Source organism: Curcuma longa, chromosome 10 (genome assembly GCF_044706935.1).
Source record: "Curcuma longa cultivar G26 ecotype Majalengka, Jawa Barat chromosome 10, ITB_CL_G26_1.1, whole genome shotgun sequence".
Classification (NCBI taxonomy): Eukaryota; Viridiplantae; Streptophyta; class Magnoliopsida; order Zingiberales; family Zingiberaceae; genus Curcuma; species Curcuma longa.
This window is the reverse complement of record NC_133870.1, coordinates 7,709,825-7,735,171: the sequence shown is the minus strand read 5'-3', so window position 1 is coordinate 7,735,171 and position 25,347 is coordinate 7,709,825. Positions and strand designations below refer to the sequence as shown.

The window sequence follows — 25,347 nt, the reverse complement described above, 5'->3', positions numbered from 1 at the left end:
TGACAAGCCATACGATAACATATAATTATATTGGCTCTACTCAAATAAGTGTCTAGCAATGTCATTTCTAGAATGTGGTCCAAAGAAATCGTTTTCTTTGCTAGTCATGCTAATGTCATATTCTAAAAATCAAACGTTGAAATGATTGTTTAAATTTAACTTGATTTTTTGAGTTTGGTTCAAGCTAGGTTGAGCTTGATTCAAACTAGACTTGAGCTTAATTCGTTTAGATATTATCAAACTCTCGATTTAAACTTATTTGATTATTTAAAATGCTTACATTTTAAACTTATTTGATTGACTATTGACTTTGATAACATGTTTATTTTAATTTTTTTTTATTTATTTAACATATTAATAAAAGTTTTATTGATGAATATTATTCATGAATATTATTCATAAATATTAACAAATTAAATACATATATATTTAAATTTATTAATCTAATTTAACAAATTATTAAAACTTATTTATTTAATTAATTATATATATATATTGAACAAATATAAATAAATCCTTACCAAATTGAATATTAAATTTATTCACGAACGTTTAATTCATTTACATCCTTAGACAATGGCGAGCAAACACAATTTTCAACTAATTGTCCATCTTAAGCTATAATTAGGTGACAAGAAACCATTTCCCCCCACTACATTTCATCCATAAGGAAAGGGGGAATTGAACATAGAGATAAAACTAAAAATAAAAACAGGATTTTCAAAGAGATAATACAATTTGAAAGAAATATAGAAATAAAAATGAATTATTATATAAATATTTTTCTCATGATCATGAACAAACTTTTAACAATAAATAATTAAGAACAGCTCATTGCATCGATTCTATCTTCTTCGATCTTAATCGAACAGCTTAAGCCCCCAAGGGAAATCCTCGCAGTGCCTGACGTGCGGCACCACCTTCCCCTTGTCCACGTTCCTCCCCGCCTTGCAGTCGTACGCCGGCGCGAAATGGAAGCACGGCTCCATCGACGACGCCCGCAGGCAAGCCGGGTTGTTCCTGTCGTCCGGACGCATCACGATCCAGGGCCGCAGCCCGCCGAGGCCCTGCGCCACGTACCCGAACGTGGAGAACGCGCTGGTCACCAGCGTGTCGCTGAAGCTCAACAGGTACATCTCCGCCAGCGCCTTGGCGTTGTGCCCCTGCCGCTCCGTCCGCTGCTTCTCCTCGTGGCTCGGCTGGTACACGCCCACCACCTCGCCTGTCGCCGTCGCCCGCTCGTAGTACATGTTCCGGAGCGTCTCGAAGTAGCCCGTATGGAGACTCGTCACCAGCACCGCCTTCGGCTTCGTTCCCATCGCCGTCGAGGAGTTCGCCGGCGCGTCGATCAGGGTGTCCGGCAAGATGCCTTCTTTCAGCGTGCAGTTGATGACTTGGGCGAGCATCAGCTCGAATTTGATCGGCGCGTTGGGAAAAATTCGAACTTGAATCCCAAGTCTGTCCTGGGCATTCGCTAAATAGGCCTCGTAGTACCTCGTCACGTAGCCCCAAACGGAGTTGGTGGGGTGAAGAAGGTACCTGCCCAAATGGTGGAACACCGTCTCCTTCTCCGGGAACAGCTTCGAGAGCTCCTCGTCATACTGCGGCATCAGGAACAGAGCAGGCGCGAAATACTGGTTCGACCTCAGGAAAATCCAGGTGAAGTTTTGGAACAGGGACTGCGCGTCCTCGCAGTAGAACATTTTGTCGGAGTCGCCGGCGTCATGTGTGAGGTGGAGGTAGAGAAAAGGCGGCAATAAGGCCCTTTCGGTGCTGTTTCTACTGATCACCTTGTTCTTGAGCAAGTTGCCGTAGCTGCGCGCCGACTCGCCGTAGAAGTCATGGGTCTCGAAGTTGGAGATGGGGAAATTGGACGGCAGAACCCATGAGGTGTCCGGGAATGGCTCGCAGAAGGTGTCGTGAAGGTCGCCGGGGACGCTGAGGAGGAGAACCTTGTCGTTGAGGAGGGCGTAGAGGAAGGCCGAGACGAGGGCGATGAGTCGATTTCCGAGGCCGCCGGCTTGGAGCCACACCACATAATTGCACTCGGAGTTCCCGCCGCCGGTGCTGGCGTTGAGGTGTTGGAGGCTCCGGTTGAAGAGCTCGGTGTTGGGGCCGCACTTCTTGTGGAGGGCTTCGTAGCTCCGGAGCTTCCGGAGGAGGTAAGAGGAAGGGGTGTGATTGGAGTGCCAGAATTGGGAAGACTGGTAACGGCTAAAGCAGGAGGCTTCGTCGAAGTCAGGCCTAAGGAGGCCGCCGAGAAGCTTGTCCGGCCGTGGCGGTGGATCGCCGGTAGATGCTGCTGCTGCTGCTGCTGCAGAGCAGTTCTTGAGATCTGCAACGCAAAAGAAGCAAATTGACATCTTTTTAATTTCTCTGTGAAAGAAAAAGAAAAAGAAGAACGATGGCATCTGATCTTTATTAAAGTAACAATTTAATCACAATAAAAGATGTCTAGTAAACGATGATCTTGATTTTCATTCAGTATATGAAATCAAAGAGCTCAATTAATCCTTAGAACAGCCAAAAAAACAGCGGGAATCTCACCTCGCTCAGCGAGAAGCTGCTGCTGCGAATGAGCGAATCGAGCGGCAGACTGCTAGTGGCTCCCCAGAGCCAAAATAGGAGGACGACGGAGGTGAGGGCGGCGGCGGCGGCCAGAAGCGGCCGCGTGGACGCGCCGCCGAGAAATTTGTCGGCCATGGCCGAGAAACCGCCAAGTGACTCTTTTGAGTCCGATCTGGATGCCTCTGGTCAACGGCGGTGGGAGAAGGACAAGCTCGCCGACGAGTCGACGATTAGGACTGGAATCCAGTGCGGAACGAAGAAAGAGGCCGATGCATTCTGGCAACGTTTTCTTTATGGGTTTTTCTACACGCTGATTGGTACAATCATTGAACGTCGAATAAATTTGGTGAGTCGGTGCCGTTCACGTGGGGCCGCCTCCAAGTGGAGAAAAGTAAACTAGCAGCCCAAGGTTTAATTTAAAAGGAACAGACTGACAGGCAATTCAATTGACTGATATATATAAATTTGGTCGAATTTTTTAGAAATAATAATTGAAAGACTAATGAATCATTAATATACTACATTTGAGCATATAACTTTCTAAGTGATAGTAAGTATAATTTTAGAAACAAATATGAAAATTATTTTTTTAAAAAATTGAACGGCTTTGCAAAGTAGATATAATTTCATACAGATTCATGAAAATAGAAAACTCGGTTTAAAAAATTATTATAATTCTAATGTTAAAGTCTTTAAAAAAAGAAAACTGAAAATTAAGAAAAATCAACAGGGTTTTGCAAATCTTTTGTCCAAATTAGCACAATGTTGACTTTTGGTAGGAAGAAAGTTGCGTGTATCAGTAACTCATTGTGGCATTTCTCATGTCTATTTGTGAATACAAAATTGAAAGCAGAATCGTAATTGACATGCCCCACTTTGCCTAACAGTTCATCGACAACTTCCTAGCCTTGTTTTTTTGTTCTATTATATATTCCACTTGGTTAGTAATTGAATTAACAGATCATATTAATTCTTACTGTCTGTCTCTGTTTGACCCAAAATTGGAGTCAATCTGTAAATTTGTCAATCATGTTGCCACCACCATTTACTATCGTAACTTCCAAATCATATTCAAAATAATCATTCATGAAGAATAGGGATGATAATTTCTTCCGAACTCGATAGTCGAAAATCTTACTCATATCTGACCTGAATACCTGATTAATTGTGTTGATTTTTGAAAATCAACACTAACTGTAGTGTTGGATTTCAATTGGTGTTAGATTCTGAAATCCAACATCATCACAGTTGAGTAGTGCTGGTTGACATTCGAAGTTGATTATCGAATGAGCTGATAAGTATGAGGTATGTATATCCAATCCTCCGATGAGATGAAGATGAGAATGAAAATTAAATACCTGATGATGATGGGAATGGAGATGGATATAGTAAATGGAAATGAGGACGGAAGATATAAAATCTGATCCAAATCCGATCCATTATCATCCCTAATAAGGAATGGTAAGCATGCATTTTTGCAGAAGAAAAATGAAGATTAAAGCCAAAAATTTTGCAATGAAGAACAGGTGAGTGGTAAATAACTTACTATCGTAATGACATCAATGAACCAAAGAAACAGGAAAAGAACGAAATTTATTCATCCCCTGCATAGTATTATCAATGCACTCTAACCAGTAAGTTTCGTTTTGCCCTAGCACCCTCAAATTGCTGTTGTGCAACAAGTTTTTCTAAACCTCCAGATTAAACTCACTTGAATAAACCTTATGAGAGTTAAAAATCATCAGTCTGATGATGAAAAAATGATAGCCGATGGACGACCTGGTATGATTAAGAGCTGGGGAGGCGAGTACAAACAACTCACCTCAGTATCCTCTTCTGTGCGATGCAACACACCATGCATCAGGCTGCGACTTCATTGATGTGTTCTGTGTAGCTTTTCCCAGGAGGAATGAAGATCAAATCATCCCATCCAGAATTCTTGTCATTCATCTGCAACCAGCATCAGGTTGAAATGAAGTTAGATACAGCATAACCTTAACCTAAGTGGATTTGGGAAAGACTAAATGGACTATACCTCCATCTTTTTCAATACATCTTCCAAACTTCCGACCTGCATGGAAATAAGGAAATTAAAAGTAGAAGGGGTAATCACATTTGTTGGTCACCATCTCAAATCTACCCTTTTTTAAAGAAATGCCTCGTAGTTAACCAATGTTTACGTTGTTGCCATGTTATGAGGGATCCTCTATTTTGCAAAATAGATGTCTCTGGTGATTCCTACTAAACATTCACATTCACACAGATTGTACACTTTTCTTTCTAAGAGTTGTATAACATATTGCCCCTTGTGCCTTTTGTGACCTTTTGGAGTGAGAACTTAGTTTAGAACTCAGACTATCCATTAGAAACGTACAATGCAATGTACAATCAATAGCCTTTGGGATGCTTCACTACGTCGCATGTCATTATTAAATCATGCCATGAAAAATTTGGCCAAATTCAGACAATTCATGACAGAAACTTGTTTCACTATGACTATTCCATCTTGCTCACTCAAAATTTCCTAGCCATTCCACATGAAAACCATGTGAAATTTGTGAATCATGAATCATAAGAAAACATAAATCATGCCACCTCTTTGAAATCACTTCTTGCATGACATGAGTGTTGATCTAAGCAAAATCATTCCTCTTCTAGGTATCATTCATTTTTTAATTGAGAAGAACTTGAAACAGCAGCAAGATGTTGACACATCGCCATAAGGAGGCTTTGCTACTGCATGACTGGAAAGTCATTATTTCATCCCATGAACATTATATTCTTTATTGTTAAAATAAACAACACTTTGGCTAACCTATGAGGGTTCAATGAGGAAAAAAAGCAACTTAAAAAAATGACTACGAAGAACAATCCTTTGAAAAGGCTTGACTTTTGCTAACAAACACACAAAGGAATGGCACCGGCAAATTAAGAAATGATATTATCATGAAAAAGTGGCACATAAATGAGAAACGATAATACTGAATTCTTCTTTTGCAACAAAAAAAAAAATTGACATCATTCTTTATTGAATTGAAAAAAGGCTAGACTACTTGTGCATCTGTGCCAGCCCTGCCATGCCACAACTAGCTCACTCTAGTTCTGACACATCTACCACTTCATTCATTCCAATAAGGGTGGCAATGTCAAGCACATGGCAACATTTCATGTGGCAAATCCATAGATTAAAACCTAATGGAGTTGGAGTAGTAAATTCATTGAGGTTAATTTGGAGAGATATCGACGATATTGAAAATCAGAAGGGCTAGTTGGATTCTAACTAAGATTTGTAAAGTCTGGAGAGCATCCTATAAAAAGTGATAAAGTCTAAGGGATTGGGGGGAGAAGTTTACCCTAAAATAGAAAGACAATTTCTTACCATTATGTTTTGATATAATCCTGATCCCCTTGATGCCTTGGAAGCCTTGAGCAGTTCTCTTTCTATGTCTTCCTGCAAAAGAAAAGATTAGTAAGCTTCTCTATGTATATTACAGATTTGTTTGCAGTGTAATTTCTGCAGTCAAAGGCAATACTATCTAACCTTCTGGAAATATATGGGACAGTAGCGCTTGTTTTTCTTTTTAACAATCAAAAGGTCTGACTGCACATAAAAATCAATTGTTGTCACCAATAAGAAACAACAATGAGGTATTAGAATAAGTCTTAAGAATAAGCTAGCAGCCTATCCATAAATTGCTGAAAAATAAAAGAATGTGAAAGTGGACAAGACAACTAGCCTTAAGCACCATTTTGAAATATCCTAGGAGATTTTAAACATCATATTAATTGTTACTATATTTCACTGTGGTGATGAATGTAACATAGGTGTTAATGCAACAACTTCAACTAGAAGAACAAGAACGGCAAAGGAGATAGTTAAAATCATAGTCTTTGTTATGTGAGCAAATAGGCACCTTGACATTTAGTTATCATAAGACTTTATGGGAAAAGAGATAGAAACTAATACCAAAGGATACCATTTAGTTTGTCTTACGATACAAAGGAGCATTTATTGTCAAATATTGAAAAATTGACTTTGGCTCTATGCTTGTCAGCATCATAGAGGAACATCTATTTTAATACAATGTAAAAATTGATTTTTGACCCCGCGATGCTGTTTAGAAACTTGCTGCACTTTTTGTTTTTACTGTCAGTTACATGGACAAAATCTTCTAAAAACCCCTATAATTATTTGATTCCAGTCCTTAGAAGTACATTCTTCAGTACATATGAGCCAGTATTGGTGAATAAAATCAATAAAGAAGGAATTGATAGTTGACTGCACCTGAAAGACAGGAACTCCATCAAAGCCATTTGAGATGCCCACAGGCCTTAACTGAAAATTGAAACTAGTAAAATGCAGTCCATAAGGACAGGCAAAAAAGAAACAGGAATCTTTTGGGTAAGAAATTAAGAAAAAGAACTAAAAAGGAAAAATCACAAATACTAGTGAGTAGAATGAGAAGAAATATCAGTATTAAGATTCAGGAAAACAAAAGACAGATAAATACCAAATAGATTGAGGATTTTGGCAATTAATACATTTAATCATTTTGTAAAGTATAATAAACTTCATGGGACGGATAAATAAAAGACTAACAAAGAAAATATTTTAGTTTGTATTTACTTAAAATTAGTGAAAAAGGGAAGGAGGATATAAATAAACACAAATTACAGTCAACCAGTCTGGGCACCCATAGGCAAAATCTAACCACCTGTCACACATCCCTTTGGTCTCTCTCTCTCCTTTTTCTGTCTAGTTTTGAGTCTAAGAAGAGGAAGAAACTTTCTTTTCAATTTTTCTTCCTCTGTTTTTCTAATTATTTTTGTCCAAGTAAACAATTACAAGCTATTCAATGATTCATTTATCTCAGGTTAATAGCAAAAACACTTTTTGCCGAGCAAAAGCACTCGGCGTTGAAGTAAATCAACGGCACAGTCTCCCTGATTGCTTTATACAACTGGAGTAGTAGGTTACAAAAGGAACAGTATCTTGAGTAAGGTTACAGGTACAATGCATAACTATATTAAGTGTATGAGGTTGCTGACCATAACGCATTGTGCATACTATGTAGCAAAACAATCTGTTGCAACCTGTTGTGATGAAGACGTCATGCTACATTAACTCTTGTTTCCATACCATCACCAAGTACACGGCAGGACAAACAAAAGAGCATGAGAGAGGAAACCATAAGACAATGTGACAAACCAACAGTCAACAGAGTACGGCTCCCACTCAATAGATCTACAGTTTGAACTGTAAAGTCAAATGTTGTTCGTGCAGCGAGTAAAATAACACCAAATGTATTTGACAATCATATAAATTGACAGAGTGAATACATGGGTGGAAACTGGAAGGGGAGGAAGGAAAGGGAAAGGATAGGAAAGATAATAAGAGGCAATTTACTTGAAAGTAAAAGGACACAGAAAGTGGACAGGAGGTTGTACTATTTTTCCTTTTTTTTCCCAGTCCGAATTTCAATAGAAGCGGAGACCAAAAAAAGAGATACCCATGCCAACCGATCATTTTCTTCTTTCCAATCTGTTATCCCTCTTCTTCCCTCCAAGTAAACATTATTGAGGAAACCACTTTTCTCTAACAGATCTGACTAAAATAGCACAATAGATTATGTGATCTAATGTTAAGCTAGCAGTGGCAACAACAAAAAAACTTACCGTCAGAGCATTCTTTATCTGAAGAGGATCTGGTAAAAATCGAAAAGCAATTCCTTCAACCTTCAGCATATAAACCTACAAAATGGAATGGGTAGAGAAATGTACTGTAACTTCATAAATGGTAGAAAAACAAAAGTAAACTTAATAATAAACTTGCAGTCTTAAATAAAACAGTAATCCTTGTGTGTAGCACAAGCCCTTTGGAAATGACTTCATACATGAATACAGGGACGTAACCAGAAGTTTCTGATGGGGTCAATTGACCTCACTATTTTTTTTTCCACAAAAGCAGAAATTGGTAGAGAAAAGACTACGAAAATATTATATAATATTAACAACAATAATAACTAGTATGATTGCTAATTAATTGATATCCTGTACGTACAAAATTTACCATGTCATTTTACATACGAGTAGGAGTATCCATTTTTTGAAGCAGATTGAGTTATATTAAATCAGTTTTTTAAGATTGATTTAGAAAAAAATGATCCAAACTGAATTAATATGTAAAATCAAATTGAAATAGAACAAAGCATATTGTTTGTTGAGAAAAATGGAAAAGCTATAAATATGGTCGTAAGCCCTATTTGACAAAGGCTAGTCTTGAATATAGGATCTTGGTAATTTCCAATATCTATATCAACTTGGAAGCAATCACCTCAATAATTTCAATATTATTGATTCATCTTGGTTTTAATTTTATTTGTTTCTATCGTATATTCAACTTAGTTACAAAACCTATCAGTCCTCTTTGAATATATCTATACATTCAAATAAATTTTCTCTTAGTTTTACAACTATTGAACCCACACCTAATTTCTTAAGATAATAATTCATAAATTTAGAAGAGGAGCCTTGACACAATGGTAAAGTTGCTGCTGTGTAACCTAGAGGTCACTGATTCAAGTCTCAGAAATAGCCTCTTGCAAAGCAGGGTAAGAATATATACAATAGACCTTTCCCCGAGATCCCGTATTGGCGAGAGTATCGTGCACCGGACTGCCCTTTAATAATAATCCATCAATTTTCTATTTTAGTAATTCTCATTTTCATACACTATATTTATGTACGTAAATATTTATACCACACTTCATTGGCCAAATTGTTCAATTTTAGTTTTATTAACTTATTCTTACCTACTCCTAAGTCATGACTCCTAGTCATCTATGGCCAAATAATAACTCACATTCCTTGCAGTGCATTACCTCTCAACCTCATTCAGAGTAAGTTGTCATTGTTTTCTTCCTCAAGGAAAGACTTTCTTTCAATAGTGTCCAACTATAAAGCAACGACTTGTGGCCACACCCATTGAGCCCCTTGATCACAATGCCAATAAGCAATGGCTAATCAGAAATGATGGGCAATACAATGATATATTGATGCCATTTGAATAAATGTCTAGTAATGTCATATCTTGAATATGGTTTGAAGAAATAGTTTTCAATTATGTTCCGCCATTAGCAGAAATGTGGAAATGGTTATATTACAGTATATAAAGATTGAGAAAGAAGTTGAACAGAATTTATAAATGAAGCAGATTGCTAGAACAATAACAAGAAAATACTTTTTTTTTACTACTTGTTGATCTTAAGCCTTAATTAGGCGACATTATAAATCACACTTGATGTTCAAAGATACACGACAAGCAACCACTACTCCCAACTACATTTCACCCATTCTGATTAATCCGTAAGGACGAAGGCATATCAGTTTCTTTTAAGAACTTAAAAATAAAAATAAAAACTAAATTTTCAAAGATGCATTAAAGTTTTCTATGACGCATTTTGTCAACAACATTGTGCATCAGTAACTGAAGATCAGAAGAAAAAAAATCCATGATAGTTAAATCAGTATGAATGCGAAGATTTATTTGAGCGATTAAACTGGAACAAATAAACAAACGAAGGGGTAAAAAAAACCTGATCGAGGGTAATGGGTACCACTTTTGCTCCCCTGCCCAAAATGGGTTGCCGCAACTTAACCTGTAAAATGAGGGGAACCCCAAAATTAAGAGAAAAAAGTTACGAGATTTAAGCCGATGAGCACATCTAAATAACATACAACAAGGAGCGGAGAAACCAAGGCCCAAGAGATAAGAAAGGAACCTGCGCGAGGAGGGTCTGAGCGTCCTCTTGCCGGAAGCACAGTATCCCAAGGGACCGGAAGCTATTATTGGGGTCGGAAATGAGGACGAACTCGTTGTTGGAGTTGCTCACCGTGTACACCGCCGTCCCGGCCAGCGTCTTCGCCACGTAGTCGGCGCTGAGTGCGAGATCAAAAGCATGCTTCCCTTGGGCCGCCGACCCGACGGAAGCAGCCGCAAACGGGGGCAAGGAGAGCCGCGGGGATGCTGCAGTCAGAACGAACCGGCGGCCCTGATCTACGCGGGCAGAGAGCTCAGAGCCGAGGCGGGAGACATGGTGACGGAGGAAGGAGGCGGCCGCCGCGAGAGGGTTGGGTTGGATCAGCGGCGAGGGCGAGTCCATCGGGATTGGGGCGGCAGATAGGGGAAGAGTCTCAGCGCTCAATTTCTAAGTTGCCATTTCTTACTCCTTAATTTATTTTTTTTACCCTTTTATTTTTTTTTCTTTCATTATTTACTTTTGACTCATGCTTCTCTTTTGCTTTTTTCCTTTTATTTAAAATAAATTATCTGATCTTAAATAAATAGAAAAGAATCCGCTATCCGTGCACGACACCCGTGACCCATCGTAGTTGCCGCCACCCTCGCCGCACCGTCCCATCGCCTCGGGCGCGATCGACGCGCCGCTCGCCAGTGTTTCGGTCGGCGCCGGATTCTGATCGGATAGTGGTCGGAATCTGACGAATTTGGCCGAAAACAACCGCCCTCCACTGTGCGGCCACTGTCGACGGTGATCGGGCCGGATTTCGACCGAGTCGTGGTCGGAGACCGACCGAGAAAGGACCGATGTCGACGCCATTTCTGATCAAATCACGATCGGATTCTAACCAAATCGCAGTCAGAGACCGACCGAGGAAGGACCGGCGTGCGACGTCGGTCCTTCCTCGGCAGATCTCCGGCCGCGATTTGGCCGGAAACGGCGCTATCACTGCTGATCCTATTTCCGACCGAATTTCGTCGGATTCCGACCACTATCCGATCGGAATCCGACGTCGGACGAAGCGCCGACGAGCGGCGTATCGATCGCGCCCGAGGCGGCGGCCGGCGGTGGCCAGACGGCGCGGCGAGGGCAGTGGCAGCGGCAGTGGATCGCAGATGTCGTGCACAGATCACAAATTCCTCATCGCACAGTGTAATATTTCTCTTTAAATAAAAGTCAGATTCCTCGTCGCACAACGTAGCATTTCTCTTTAAATAAAAGTCATAATTGAGAAATCGAGGGTTCCCAACAATTCATTTCATAGAAAGTCTCAGCTATTTGTTTTATTTAACGGTCACATCTTCTTCTTAATCAAGCAGCGTGGCAACGCTTCAAGGGGTGCACTGCGAACTTCATCATGCCGGCGGTGCAGTGAAGCCCATCGTGCTCGCCGCACACGAAGTAGTGTCGCTTCCTCTTCCTCAGCACGTACTCAAACCCGCTGCCGACGCCTTGGACGACGTTCGCCAGAAGCGTCGCGTTCCTCAGATTGCACGCCAGGTATCTGCGGAAATTCCTCATCAAGTACACGTTGTGCGGGAAAGTGGTGCTGTTGGGGGCGTCGTACATGAACACTGCAGCAACAAGTAACTCGCATCAAAAATCCACCAAAGCATAGTTAAGGAAGAGAACTACTGACCCAGAGTGTCATTTTGATAGAAAGGAGCTCTTCTGATAGCCCAGTCTGTGTAGTTATAGCCGAAGGTCCAATGTGCGTCGTCGCCCACTATTATCCTTGCAGCCATTGCTGTTCTCGTGAAGGAAGCAAGCAGGAGCACAGCGGCAGCTCTTATCATCAAACTTGGGCCAACTCTCAACCCCATCTCTTCTCTGTACTGCTTGATTGGTGCTGAGAGAGGTTAATGGAGATGGCTTTATATAGAGGAGGATCATTAGGCAGGTCTACTCGATGGGGAATTCGGAATTCTTACACTATGGAAGGTCATCCTCGTCAAACACGGCGAGTGGAAGAGTGTTTCATTTTCAGGTAATGCTCCACAAAGCATGGACTATTGCTAGTGGGTTAATTAGTTTTTTTTTGATAATTCATGTATTTGAGTTTCTGGTTTTAGAGATAAACGGCTTATGTCGATAGGGACGCTAGTGGGTTAATTAGTGCTCCTACATATTATGACCATGATCGAGAGAGGAGAAAATTTGGGATGGTAGGTGTGGACTTTGGAGTAGAGATTTGACTTTGCTGTTGTTCTTCTGCTTTTGAAGGTTAATGTTCAGACTTCCTCTCTCGTTAGCAATTTCTAAAACTTGTGTTTATGATGACAACTTAACGTCACATAAGCATTTGCAGTGGGTAACAACGTGAAAATTATCCTGATGAAGTAAAGTTCCTTGAAGACTGACTTTCAACGAGGGGAACCTGTCATGAAATAAATATTTGGAGTCCTATTTTGGAGCTCTTTATGATATATAGATGTTTTGATGGAGAAGAAGCACGGTTTCTTCATTAATGCATCCATTTTAAAGAATTGATGTATTTAGTAATGGATGTTCAAGCTTATTTATAAGGTAATCAAATCATATTAAATTGAGTTTAAAATGAAATAAGTCATTGAAATGAGTGTTTAAGTTTGGTTTGATTTTTTTTTTTTTTGCTTGAATTTATTTAAGTTTGATTTGAACTTGATTTGTTTAAATGCTATCACCTCTTCATTTTTAGTTTGTTTGATTGTTTATAATTTTTATATATGTTTTTAATTTGTTTTGTGAATTAGTGAGTTTGATATTACAAATGTATTATCTAGTTTTAAAACTTTTTTATTTATTTACAAGTTTGATAAAAAGATATGTTCATGAATATGATTTATAAGTTTTGTTCATAGAGATTATTCTTGAACCGTTCATAATCTAATAAATTGAATACATAAATGTTTTGGTTCAAGAACGAGGGAGGGATGAATCAATTCCTATGGAATTTACTTCTATTGATTTTCATCGAGTCTGATTAGCTTCTTCAAATTAACTTTAGACGAGATGTGATCAATTTCTAAAGAGAATAACACATATCATAGGACTCACTAAGAATTATTCTGGTACAGTCATTTAGATGTCTAAGTTATCTTGAAGTCCTCCTAAATAATATAAAGTGGAGAATTGGAGCAGAGTAAAGTATATGACATGAGATAAATCTTCTGCAAAAAGGTGGAATTTTTGTCCTCTTCTGCAACTCTGCTGTATCGTAACCAACTCAGCTATGTCCCGAAATCAACATGAGATAAATCTTAGATGGATAAATAGATGATGATAATAAAGCATATCATATGATACCCCTTAGGCTCTGTTTGGGAGGAGGTGAGGGAAAGGGAGAGAAGGGTAAGGAAGGGGAAATAGAATCTTGACCCTTGTTTGGGATGAAGTGAGTTAAGGAGGGGAAGGGGAGAAAAGGGTAAGCTTTCTCCTTGCATGCTCATAAATGGGCATAATTCCTTACACCCCAAATCGGGGTGTAAGGAAGGGGAAGCAAAATTTAAAAGCCATTTATTCCAATTTTACCCTTATATTAAAATATTAAATCTTTTTCACAAATTTCTTAGAAAATATAACTCAAGAGCATTAACAAATTACGTTACCTCAAATAAGGATATTTTTCTTGGAAATATTACGTAATATTTTCTTGGAATATTACGTTACCTTGTTTGTTTGGGAGCGAATAATTATTTTCAAATTACGTTATATCAAATTTGGAGTATCCAAATTTGAGATAATTTTTTAGAATATTAAGTTACCTTGTTTGTTTGAGAATGTTAATTTGTTACCTCAAATTAATTTCTTGGAATAGTTATTTTCAAATTATTATAGATTTATTTTAACAAATAAGGATATTTTTGTAATTTTATATATTTAACCTTCATTCCCTTTCCATTCCTCCCAAACAAGGTACCACATGTTACGTTAATGAACCTTCCCTTCCTCCCAAACAAGGAAAACATAAATACTTCTCTTCCCTTTCCTTTCCCTTCCTTTCCCTTCCTTCCCCTTTCTTCCCTTTCCGTTAATGAACCTTCCCTCACCCCATCCAAACAGAGTGTTAGAGTATCCCTCCCTTTATCTAAGAAACACACCTTTTGAAAAGAAAGCCAACTGATACAATCCAGGGTATTGTAATAATCGTCATACCTCTTCATTTGTTACATTCCTTCACTCACCGTGTCTTTTCATTTACTATGTCCCTTTACACAGTAGGAGTTCGAGAAATCGAAAAGTTGGGGAGTCTCCGACTCAGCTCATGAGGTCGGCAACTCAGAAGTCGGATTGATTCAGAGTTGAGAAATTTACGGGTCAAGAGTTGGCCACTGAAAAATCGGATCAGCTCGGTGAGTCAATTGACTCGGACAGTCGAAGACGGATGATATTTGCATTGACCAAGCCCTCGATACTTGCACTAACTAAGTGTTAAAGCATGCCACATGACTCCTATATTGATCGGGTCAAGGGATCGCCTACGTGGACTCCTTATTGACCGAGTCAGGGACCTGTCACATGAACCCAATCCTCTTATTTACCTCCACATCAATATATATTCAAATTTATTTATTTAAGTAAACAAATTTTTATAAGGCCAAGTATCAAATTTGCTCATGCATGAATGTTTAACTCATTTACGGTATCCAAGTTTGTCTCCTCTGCGTATCTTTTTCTACAAAAAGGTGGAATCCACCACCTTAGCGGCCCCACACGATCGGTCCCATGATCATTTGTGAGGAGGTAAATCGGGAATATGATTTGTGAGCAGTTGGTCACGACGTAGGAGGGTATTACCTGGCTTCGCCAGGATTCGAACTCTTGTCCTCTTCTGCAACTCTACTGCGTCGTAACCAACTCAGCTATACTCCGGAGGCTCCTCTGTGTATCTTTGCTTCACATAACAGTTTCTTAGCTTGTAGTACTTCATGGGGGAAACTGCCATTGATACTACAGCTGTCTTCATCTGTTTGTTTCCAAAATTTGCCATTTTTAGAAGAAGAATCACAGAAACGGAGGAGATTTTGAAGAATAAATAAACTTAAGCAAAACTTGATTTATTGTAAATAAGGAAAAGCCTCAAATTTTCATCTCAAATAAATGTATATCGTTAGAGAGAACTTTAAACCGCAAAATTATTGCAAAAACTACTCTCTTTTTATTCGTAGTAACTCGATCGATATCGAGCTCACTCTGCAGTGTCGTCGTCGTTTTGATTTCAGAAGTCCTTGAGGAGCTTGCGGACCTGCTCGAGCGTGACGAAGAGGACGACGGTGAAGGGGCCCTGGCGGGACACGGTGGGCACGAAGCCCTTGTAGAGCGCCATGGGTCCCTCCGCCCGCACCGTCTTAACGGCGCAGTCCAGCGCTCCGGCGTAGGGCGGCGCGGCCCCTTTCTCCACCTTCATGTTCATCACCCGCGTCTTCACCACGTCGACTGGGTTCGACGCTGCGGCAGCCACCAGCCCCGCCGCGAAGCTCGCGGCGACGTGCGTCCCCAGCCCGTCCGAGCCCGCCCCGCGGCGCCGCAGGATTGCCTCCTTCGCCTGGTCGTACGTCGCCAGCTGCGACGCCGTGACGATCATGGCTCGGTTCACCGTCAGCGACGAGCCGCGCCAGAGGCTCGCGACTCCCTCCTGCCTGGCCATACGCCCGATGGCGTCGAGGACGCTTTTGTAGTTGCGGCGCTCGGCCGGAGGAAGACGCCCGTCGGCCTGCATGCGGACCATGGCCAAATCGGCGGGGTTTCCCACCACGGCGCCGATCCCGCCTGCGATGAGGCCGGCAGAGACCTTGCGGTGGAGCGGCAGCGATCCGCCGTCGCTCGACGAGGACCATTTCTTCTTCAGCATGTCGTAGAGCCCCATCCGGGTGGTGGAATACAGGGTCTGTCGGAGGACAGTCGCAGAGACCCCGGAGAACAGCGCGGCGGCGCCCTCGGTTCGTAGGATCTGCACCCCCACCGCTATCGGCCCAGGGCGACGCGGCGGCAGCGGAAGAGCAGGGTGGGGGTGAGGGAGAGCTGCCACGCCGGCGCCGCTATGGAGAGCGACGGCGGGGCGGAGAGCAGAGACAGCCGTACTAAGGGACTCGCCCTGGAGCTGCATCCGTACCTTGATGAGATCAAGCGGGTGGGTGGAGCACCCAGCCACAATGGAGGCGACGCCACCTTCAACGAATCCTTTCAGCCCCATCTCAATCAATCCAAGCTCGCTTCTTTAATCCTCAAAATCCAAGCTTTCGCCTGAAAACTCAGGAAATGTAGCTCCTTTCTGAGGAGAGAAGTAGGCTAAAACCAGTTGGGGCTCAAATCGCTGGAAACCAAGAGATGGGAGTGGAGGGCAAAGGCGACGGAGGAAGAGTGCGGCACGCTGGGCCTTTGAGACATATGCAATACTGAAACTGCGTGTGGAAGTACGAGTTGTGGGAGAAGGCGTCGGACGCCATTTATAGCGAGGATTCCTCGCAAAACCAAACACCATATCGATGGAGGAGAAAGAGGAAGGAAGCAGAGGAGGCGAAGGAAGGGAGGCCGAGTCCGGGGAGGGTGGCGGCGTGGCTCGATGCCTTTCTCCAGCCACACGATTTGTTCTCCACTCGGACTTGGAATATTTCAAGCAGGCGGGCGGCGTGGATCTACGATCGGACGGCCACCGACGCTGCAAGTGGATGGTTGGGAGATTCGTGGCCGCGCGCTCACGCGTCTTTGCCAGGCCGGATCCGCTGTGAACTCATTTATAAGCCATTTTCTGAAGAAGCCATATCCACCATCTATTCATAACTGGACGGCTTGAGATTGGCATTGGCTGTCGCAAAGCTTGGAAGGAATCCGGTTAAATGCCTAACTTCCGTCCTCGCTGACGTATAACAGTCTCTGGTGCTTAATTATTATAGTTTTTCCTAGTGGTTGACGGGCTTCATCTAAGCCGTCGAATGCATGTGCCGGACAAATCGAGACCATCCGTTGTTTCCACCAAACCCACAGCTACCCGTATTTCCTACCATGAGGGACCATGCGGATGTCTTGTCGTATTCTTCAATCATCTTACCGGTAAGCTGCTTGGTATGAACGCGTATTTACAGACGCCAAGGATTTTGGAAAAAGTCAACTAGTTTAATGGTCCCTTGACTTTTCAAATGGTTGACTATAACTGTCAAGGATGGAGGTCATATGAAGCTCCATCGAACGACTCGGTTAAAGAAGAAAACGTAATAAGAGTCAAAGTTCTAGGCCGCAGTTACCGGCAGTCAACGCAGACTTCCTGTGATTTGGTAAAAAAGTCATAAGTTTTAATTTCAAGAACTAAAAAAGATTCATTTATTATAATTAACACCCTCTTAATTTCAAGAACAAAAGTAGATTCGATCGGGTTTTCAAAAAAATAAAACTTTTTTAGGTTGGAATTGAAAGAAAAAGAAATTGATTCACTTAGATCTTGATGGCACAAAATACATCCTAAAACCTGTAAAAGGAAAAGTTTTAAATTTGGTTGAGTTTTAAGTTTTCTCCTTTTTAAGTGTAATTGAAATCTTAAATACTTGATTAATCTATTAAATATCTTACCACTGTGTCATATTTTTAGTATACTTGATCTCTATTCTAAATCAACAGTTTGACGGTTCATAATTGTCAGTTTAACAGTTCGTAATCATTAGTTTGACGGTTCTTGACAAGTCAATTCTTAATCTTAACCGTCCAAAATAGTTATGGCTTATGGTTCAAAACCGCTTCACAATTTGCCACGGTTCAAGATTATTAAGATTTTAAAATTATAAATTAAAAACACACACACATATATATATATATATATATATATATATATATTTATATATAAGGATTTGCATTCATTTAAGTTGGTTATGTATCTTTATATATCAAAAGTGTTCAAATTTCTTTATTCAGGTGTTAGCTTGTCATCAATAAGTTGAATATCATGATTCTCATTCAGATTGACTATTTCTTTGTCGTTTTGAGAATCAGATGATGAACTTCTATTATAATTGAATAATTAAAGTTGAAAGTGATCAAGATTTCAAAATTGAAAGATAAGACTAAAGAAGCTAATCTAAAAATGATAAAATTAATTATTTATTTATTATGTTTGGAGAACCATGGATATTAAATTATAATTATTGATACAAAATTATCAAATAATCTCAACCGTTAAAAAATTTAAAAATAAAAAAACCCCTCTCTTAACGATCAAACTTATTTTACTTCCTCGTTTAAAAAATTATTATTTATTATTAAATAATTAATTAACATAAAAAAGTAAATACTTATAGTTTAGTTGATTAGGATATTAGACTCTTGTATAGAAGATTCAAGTTCAAATCTCAACAATAAAGTTTTTAATCAATTGCTAACCGATTAGTTGACTCAGTTCTGGCTTGGCAATCGAATCAACGGGTATCTGACTCATTGATCCGATTACGAGTTCGGGTCCAATTCAGCCCGGGATCGGGTCGATAGAAGGACAATAATTATAATATTCCACGCTTACTTTTTCCTCCATCGATCATGCTCCGGACTAACCGGGCAATTAATTAATTCTTTGACGAATCACAATAACGACCAATGTACCTTTATTATATCATAAATTAATTATTGCTATTTAAAAACAGTGATAATAAAGAAGTTTCAATGAGCGCAATAATAAGCGAACACGATCATCAACAGCGAACCTTTATTGCAATAGCTACATCTCACTCTATATTTAATGAATTTTGTATTTTAAACATGAAAAAAAATGATGAAATCGAGTGTCATTCTATGAATGCACGTTTGATCCTAGACTACTCTACTATTCGATCCCGACCAATCCAATCGATCGTAATCCTACAAACTATGATTGCCACGGCTAACGGACAAAAAAGCTTGAAGTTGCGAGGTAAGAAAAAACGATATGTATCCAGACAGAGACTCAGAGAACAGTGAACGTTGATTGTAATGGCGCAAATAGCAAGCGAACACGATTATAAACAATGAACCTTTCATGCGATAGCTATATCGCACTCTAAATTTAATGAATTTTGTATTTTAAACGTGGAAAAAAAATGTTGAAATCGAGTGTCATTCTATGAATCCACGTTTGATCCTAGGCTACCGTTAATAGAATATGCCACGTGGAACAAATTGGGTAGTTGCCAAGTCGTGCATCACGATTATAATTTAAATCACAATTCGGATATTAGTAATCCTAGTTCTTAGGCACTAAATTGCTTCTGAATCGTATAAAATTATTATTTTTATTATATTATAGAATCAAAACAAGATTAGTGAGTAGGATCATCGATATGATCCTATATTATAAATAATTATATATATATATTTTTTTATTAGAGTTGCTTGGTTAATCTTTAAATTAGATTATCTCGTGAAGCATAAGAATATTCTTGAGATGGTATATGATTATTGTTATTATATTAATAGAAATTATATAGTTTTCATTTTGTGATATGAAAGGATGAATATTATTCAGTATTATTATATTAAAATGATAGTTAAATTATTAATTAATTTAAATTTATATAGCTAATAAGGTCATCTATAATATATTAAGTGTTGATGATTGCATACTTCAGTAAAAGGTAGAATCTGTCATCTTAGCGGTCCTACACAGTCAACCTTGTTGGTGTAGGAAGCATCACATGATCGAACCTGAGTTTTGATAATGGTTAAAGGTTCAAATTAAGTGTGTGATGTAATCTAATAAGTGAAACTGAGTGTGCAGATAACACAAATTATAAACTACAAATATGAAAAGTCCAAGTTGCGACTAGGTAGTGCAAGTCCTGGCAAAAGGCTAGGCAGGAAGACCTAACATGGAGGATTAGGTGGAAAGACCTAGTTTGGAGGGTTGGGCAAGGAAGTTCTAATCAGAGGACTAGGCAGAAAATCTTGACAGATATCAAGTGCACCATACGAAAGACTAGGTGGATCTGGAGGACTGGAAGTCTATCGTGGAAGTCCTAGGGGCCGAGGATCGAGGTTAAGCAAAAGTCTAATAAGTTTGAATGACTTGGTTGACATAAGATAAATTATCCCGAATGGAGTGGGTGAGGACACGTTCCTGATAAGGGGAGCAATAGACGTCAATCTCACCTAAGATTTCACTAGAAATTTGAAGTCAAGATCAAAACTGTTAGTTAAACTATTTTTTCCTATTACATTTGTATTTTGTACTAACTTGTAATGCAGGAAAGGAGGGGTTTGAACTTTGTGTTCCAGACGCTCTTAATTATCTGGATCTAGGCGATCAAACACACAGGCTCCCAAATTGGTTCTAGGCAATCGAACATCAGCGGAATGGGCCCAGCTAGGCGGTGAGGTGACAAAGTCCTAGTGGTCAGGATACCTTAGCCTCTAAGTGCCCGAAAAGGTTCCAAGCACCCTGATCTAAATAAGACATTGTGAAGTTAAGGTTGATCCGGAACCTCCACATCAGCATACATCTAGAAGTGCCGAGTCAGCAGCGTTGATAGTGGATCGACGAGACAACATGGAGAAGTTCGGAAAGGCTTCATGCAGGCCCTCGGATTACTCAATAAAAGAGCCTTGATGGAAAACCCTAGAGGAATCTGACTAGGACCTAACGACGACCGTCTGCATGATGAAAGATCATCCGGAACACTATCGTCACGCCGAAGAGCTGCATCAAAGTCTACCCATTCATACTGTCGGTATAATTTTTAGTGCTTTATATTTTTATACTTCGTTTCTAGATTAGTATATTTGTTACCAATCTTACGTATTTGTAAAGCGATTAACTCTTTTTCGTAAGAGGGGAGTTACTTAGTAGATTGTCCGTCGAAAACGATCTTTGATCATGTGCCTTGGAGTAGCAGTCTGAGATTGTGAACCAACTAAAACTGCTTTGTATTTGTGTCTTTTCTGCTATTTATTCTGTTTTACGTACGCAAGTTTTACGGGGCTGTCGAAAGAAGTGAAAACGCACGGAAGCACTATTCACCTCTATAGCGCTCCCATCGATCCTACATGCTTTATGACCATCTGTGAGGAGGTAAATTGAGAAACTGCAGTTAACACTACGAGGGATGACATTGTCTTCGCTTTGTCGAAATTTGACCCTTGTCCACTTTAGCAAGTCTGTCCCACAATAACCAACTCGACTATATCCCGAGGGTGTTAATGATTGCATACACATCTATTCGCGAGCACCTAATATAAATTTTAAATATTTTTTAGGGGTTTGGAATAGAGTATTTAGGGTTCAGTGTTTATGATATATATATATATATATATATATATATATATATATATATATATATATATATATATATTTATATATGAAAGTATTTATTTTGCTTTTATTTATATTATATATATAGATATAAAATAATTCAAAATAAAAAAATTAGTTGTTCATGGGGTATGTAAGAAAATGAGTCATACCCAGTGAACATCTTGTTTTTATTTTAAAATTTTATATTTAATACTATAATCTAAATCTTAAATTCTAAAATAAAAATTTTAAATAAAAATAGTAAGTATATAAAAATAAATAAAAAATAAAAAATAATAATATGAAACTGACTTATTTCGGATGCTCGGACATTTCTATCGAGTATCTTTTTTTCTGCAAAAGGTGAAAAGTTAGTCATGACGCTCGTTAATGGGGTGTATTACCTGTATGTTGCACGTATAAGTTTACTGTGTCATAATTAACTCAGCTATGTCTCAGAACTTCTTTTTTTTTATTTTTTTATTTTTTAATTATAGACAACACGCATGATACTAGATTTATGTGTTAAATTTATGTGTGTGTATATATATATTATAAAATTTTAATTTTTAAAAATAAGATAGTACGATTTTATGATCCCGACCGATGGAATATCGACAGCTGAGGGGCATAAAACTTATTTAATTCGAAGCTGAGGCGAGCGGAAAGATATGATTTGTATCCGACAGAGAATTGATTGGCAACAGTCCTTCATACGACTATAACATAAAGTCAAAGTCGACGAGTGTCCTATTCGATCCTTCTGCATTCATCGACTCTCACAGCAGCTACGGTACATGTTCATGTATTTAAATTCGATGTTATTTTATTTTATAAAAATTTGAAATTATAAATGAATTCTAAAGAGTCTATTTATGAGGAGGAGGAGGATGCAATTATTATCTTCTGTAAATTTTCACAGACGATTTTCTCAGATGTACGTGATCCAGCGTGCCGTAGCATGCAATCCTTTTCTGGTTAAAAATCGTCGGCAGGTACCTTGCGCTGTCAAATCTTGCTTATAAATCTCGTCGCCGCTCTGTGCATTGTTCATGGCTTCCGGCAGCAGCGTCGCCCGGACATGGATTCCGGCCACTCCCAGTCCAAGCCCCAGCCGCCCGCTCTGTCCGCAACGCGCCGATGACGAAGAAATCGAAATGCGCGGCGGCGAGTTTTCTTTCCACCTTGGGGACGACGTAGCGGACGCGGGCGTCTTCCTTACTTGGAAGGATCTCTCGGTCTCCGTCGCCGCTCGCAGATCAGTCGGCGCCGTGTCGATCCTCCGCGACGTCACCGGCTATGCCAACCCCGGCGAGGTCTTGGCCATCATGGGACCTTCCGGCTGTGGAAAGTCAACGCTTCTCGATACATTAGCAGGTGCTCGATCGTCTCTTTAGCATGGAAATGGTGATCGATGGATGTGGAATTTACGTTATATATTCGTGTTCGAATCCGTTGAAAAATTTCAGGGAGGTTGGGATCGGGCCTGACTCAGAATGGAGATATCTTGATCAATGGACAGAAGCAGAAGCTTGCCTTTGGAACGTCGGCGTACGTGACCCAAGACGACGTGCTGATGACGACGCTGACGGTGAGGGAGGCGGTGTGCTACTCGGCCCAGCTCCAGCTGCCGGACTCCATGTCGACGTCGGCGAAGCGGGCGAGGGCGGAGGCGACGATGAGGGAGATGGGATTGACGGCCGCTATGGACACCAGAATCGGCGGGTGGCACGTCAAAGGCATCAGCGGCGGTCAGCGGCGGCGCGTCAGCATCTGCGTCGAGCTCCTCACCCGGCCGCCGCTCCTCTTCCTCGACGAGCCGACCAGCGGGCTCGACAGCGCCGCCGCCTATCACGTCGTCCACCGCCTCGCGCGCCTCGCCCGCCACGAGAGGATGACCGTCGTCGCCGCCGTCCACCAGCCCGGCAGCGAGGTGTTCGACCTCTTCGATCGCCTCTGCCTCCTCGCCTATGGCAGCACCGTCTTCTTCGGCCCTGCTCCGGCGGCTGCCGAGGTACGTACCAATCTCAAAGCTCAATTAAGACTTGAATTCTCAAACCTCTGCAAATTCGACCTTGCTCAAGCTTTTCTCCAGTTCTTTGCTTCCAACGGTTTCGCCTGCCCTTCTCTGCGCAATCCTTCCGATCATTTTCTCAGAACAATCAACAAAGACTTCGATACGGTCAGTGCTTTTACTTCGCAGCTTATAATTAATTAATAAACCAACAAAGGAAACAAGCTTCTAAATCTCGAACTCGATCAATATCGATCAGGATAAGGAAGGAGAGGAACTTGAGGCGAACTCAAAAAGCGCTTCTGAAGCCATTGAAATCTTAGTAAAAGCTTACGGATCTTCCCTCAACTCACAGCAAGTGATAGAACAGATAGCAAAACTCAAAGATCAGGTAATTAAACACGACGACAAACATTAGCACTTAGTTTCGTTAAACATATATAATAATTACTCGACTACTTGGCAAAGAGAGGAGCCTTGGTGAAGAAGAGGAGTCACGCAAGCTTCACGACTCAGTCACTGGTGCTCACAAGAAGATCCTTTGTGAACATGTACAGAGACTTGGGCTACTACTGGTTGAGACTTGCAGTTTATGTCGCCCTCTCCCTCTGTTTGGGCACAATATTTTATGATATAGGCCACAGTTTTGGCTCGATCCAGGTATATCCTGTTTGATTTTTCTACACACTCACTCGTGGAGTTCCAGAACTCAAATATCAGATTTTCTTCTCTCTTTTCTGTTTGTTGTCGCCAGGCCAGAGTCTCTATGCTCATGTACATAACTTCCTTCTTAACTTTCATGGCGATTGGTGGTTTCCCTTCCTTTGTAGAGGACATGAAGGTCAGTCAGTTAGTTCTTGTGCTGATAATTCATAGTAAAGATCTGGCAATCTGAATTCACCTTCAACTCTATCGATCCTTAACTAGATATTTGGAAGAGAAAGATTGAACGGGCACTACGGCGCAGCTGCCTTCACTATCGCCAACACCCTCTCCGCAGCTCCATACTTGGCCCTCATCGCCGTGCTACCCGGCGCGTTGGCCTACTACTTAGTCCGCCTGCGGAGTCCGCCGGAGCACTTCCTCTACTTCGTGCTCGTGCTGTTCATGTGCATGATGCTCGTCGAGGGCTTGATGATGATCGTGGCGAGCGTCGTCCCGAACTTCCTGATGGGCATCATCACCGGAGCAGGGATTCAAGGAGTGATGATGCTCAACGGAGGGTTCTTCCAGCTGCCCCACGACTTGCCTAAGCCAGTGTGGAGGTACCCTATGTACTACATCTCGTTCCACAAGTATGCATTCCAGGGATTCTACAAGAATGAGTTCTTAGGGATGGTCTTCCCGAGTGCCGCCGGAGGGAACGGCACCGTCACAGGGGAGGAGGTTTTGAGGGACGTTTGGCAAGTGGAGTTGGGATACTCCAAGTGGGTCAACCTTGGGATCTTGTTTGGCATGGCCGTGCTCTACAGGTTGATGTTCTTGGGCATAGTGAAGGTTGCCGAGAAGGTTAAGCCGAAGATTAAGTCTCTAATGGCGAATGCCTCCTGAGATGGAGGAGATCAATCATGTTGGGGTATAATCCGGTAATGAATCATGCATGTTGTGTAATTTGTTGCATATCAAATTGCATCTTATAAATATTTATTGTTTGTAAAATATTTATCTCCTATCGAAATAAAATTATTCATATGTTTTATTGTGATCTTTTTTGATGTTATATGCACCTTTGAAATTTCAAA

The 25,347-nt window shown here is 40.7% G+C and overlaps 5 protein-coding genes across 5 annotated transcripts; 1 reads left to right on the top strand and 4 right to left on the bottom strand.

Annotated features, from left to right (window-relative positions):
- Positions 1-748: 748 nt before the first annotated feature.
- On the bottom strand, positions 749-2,898 carry LOC141836703 (galactoside 2-alpha-L-fucosyltransferase-like). Its single transcript, XM_074724219.1, has 2 exons — positions 2,548-2,898; positions 749-2,363 (listed from the first exon to the last, which is right to left on the bottom strand). The coding sequence occupies exons 1-2, from the start codon at positions 2,701-2,703 to the stop codon at positions 861-863; spliced, it is 1,659 nt and encodes a 552-aa protein (XP_074580320.1). The 5' UTR covers positions 2,704-2,898; the 3' UTR covers positions 749-860.
- A 1,187-nt stretch (positions 2,899-4,085) lies between these two features.
- LOC141835813 (protein TIC 22, chloroplastic) lies at positions 4,086-10,754 on the bottom strand. The gene is made up of 8 exons (XM_074723185.1): positions 10,350-10,754; positions 10,164-10,226; positions 8,245-8,319; positions 6,854-6,904; positions 6,110-6,169; positions 5,948-6,019; positions 4,604-4,639; positions 4,086-4,518 (listed from the first exon to the last, which is right to left on the bottom strand). Exons 1-8 carry the CDS (start codon positions 10,728-10,730, stop codon positions 4,429-4,431), a joined length of 828 nt encoding a protein of 275 aa, XP_074579286.1. The 5' UTR covers positions 10,731-10,754; the 3' UTR covers positions 4,086-4,428.
- An 803-nt stretch (positions 10,755-11,557) lies between these two features.
- On the bottom strand, positions 11,558-12,218 carry LOC141835812 (blue copper protein 1a-like). The gene is made up of 2 exons (XM_074723184.1): positions 12,007-12,218; positions 11,558-11,941 (listed from the first exon to the last, which is right to left on the bottom strand). Exons 1-2 carry the CDS (start codon positions 12,188-12,190, stop codon positions 11,679-11,681), a joined length of 447 nt encoding a protein of 148 aa, XP_074579285.1. The 5' UTR covers positions 12,191-12,218; the 3' UTR covers positions 11,558-11,678.
- Positions 12,219-15,382: 3,164 nt separating this feature from the next.
- LOC141835811 (mitochondrial uncoupling protein 5-like) lies at positions 15,383-16,874 on the bottom strand. The gene has a single exon (XM_074723183.1). It carries the CDS (start codon positions 16,537-16,539, stop codon positions 15,565-15,567), a length of 975 nt encoding a protein of 324 aa, XP_074579284.1. The 5' UTR covers positions 16,540-16,874; the 3' UTR covers positions 15,383-15,564.
- A 5,769-nt stretch (positions 16,875-22,643) lies between these two features.
- On the top strand, positions 22,644-25,156 carry LOC141836258 (ABC transporter G family member 1-like). Its single transcript, XM_074723698.1, has 7 exons — positions 22,644-22,968; positions 23,061-23,605; positions 23,687-23,773; positions 23,871-23,996; positions 24,074-24,265; positions 24,360-24,446; positions 24,533-25,156. Exons 1-7 carry the CDS (start codon positions 22,644-22,646, stop codon positions 25,154-25,156), a joined length of 1,986 nt encoding a protein of 661 aa, XP_074579799.1.
- Positions 25,157-25,347: the final 191 nt, after the last annotated feature.

Bases quoted from the DNA above. Each gene is read 5' to 3' on its own strand.
- LOC141835811 (XM_074723183.1), bottom strand. From the start codon at position 16,539: ATGGGGCTGAAAGGATTCGTTGAAGGTGGCGTCGCCTCCATTGTGGCT.
- LOC141836258 (XM_074723698.1), top strand. From the start codon at position 22,644: ATGGCTTCCGGCAGCAGCGTCGCCCGGACATGGATTCCGGCCACTCCC. The intron at 23,774-23,870 runs GTCAGTGCTTTT...GATCAGGATAAG, and splicing joins TCAACAAAGACTTCGATACG to GAAGGAGAGGAACTTGAGGC. The intron at 23,997-24,073 runs GTAATTAAACAC...TACTTGGCAAAG, and splicing joins TAGCAAAACTCAAAGATCAG to AGAGGAGCCTTGGTGAAGAA.
- LOC141836703 (XM_074724219.1), bottom strand. From the start codon at position 2,703: ATGGCCGACAAATTTCTCGGCGGCGCGTCCACGCGGCCGCTTCTGGCC. The intron at 2,364-2,547 runs GTGAGATTCCCG...GAAATTAAAAAG, and splicing joins GCAGCTTCTCGCTGAGCGAG to ATGTCAATTTGCTTCTTTTG.
- LOC141835813 (XM_074723185.1), bottom strand. From the start codon at position 10,730: ATGGACTCGCCCTCGCCGCTGATCCAACCCAACCCTCTCGCGGCGGCC. The intron at 6,905-8,244 runs GTAAGTTTTTTT...TTCAATTTTCAG, and splicing joins AGATAAAGAATGCTCTGACG to TTAAGGCCTGTGGGCATCTC. The intron at 6,170-6,853 runs GTGCAGTCAACT...TTTTATGTGCAG, and splicing joins ATGGAGTTCCTGTCTTTCAG to TCAGACCTTTTGATTGTTAA.
- LOC141835812 (XM_074723184.1), bottom strand. From the start codon at position 12,190: ATGGGGTTGAGAGTTGGCCCAAGTTTGATGATAAGAGCTGCCGCTGTG. The intron at 11,942-12,006 runs GTCAGTAGTTCT...TTGTTGCTGCAG, and splicing joins CTATCAAAATGACACTCTGG to TGTTCATGTACGACGCCCCC.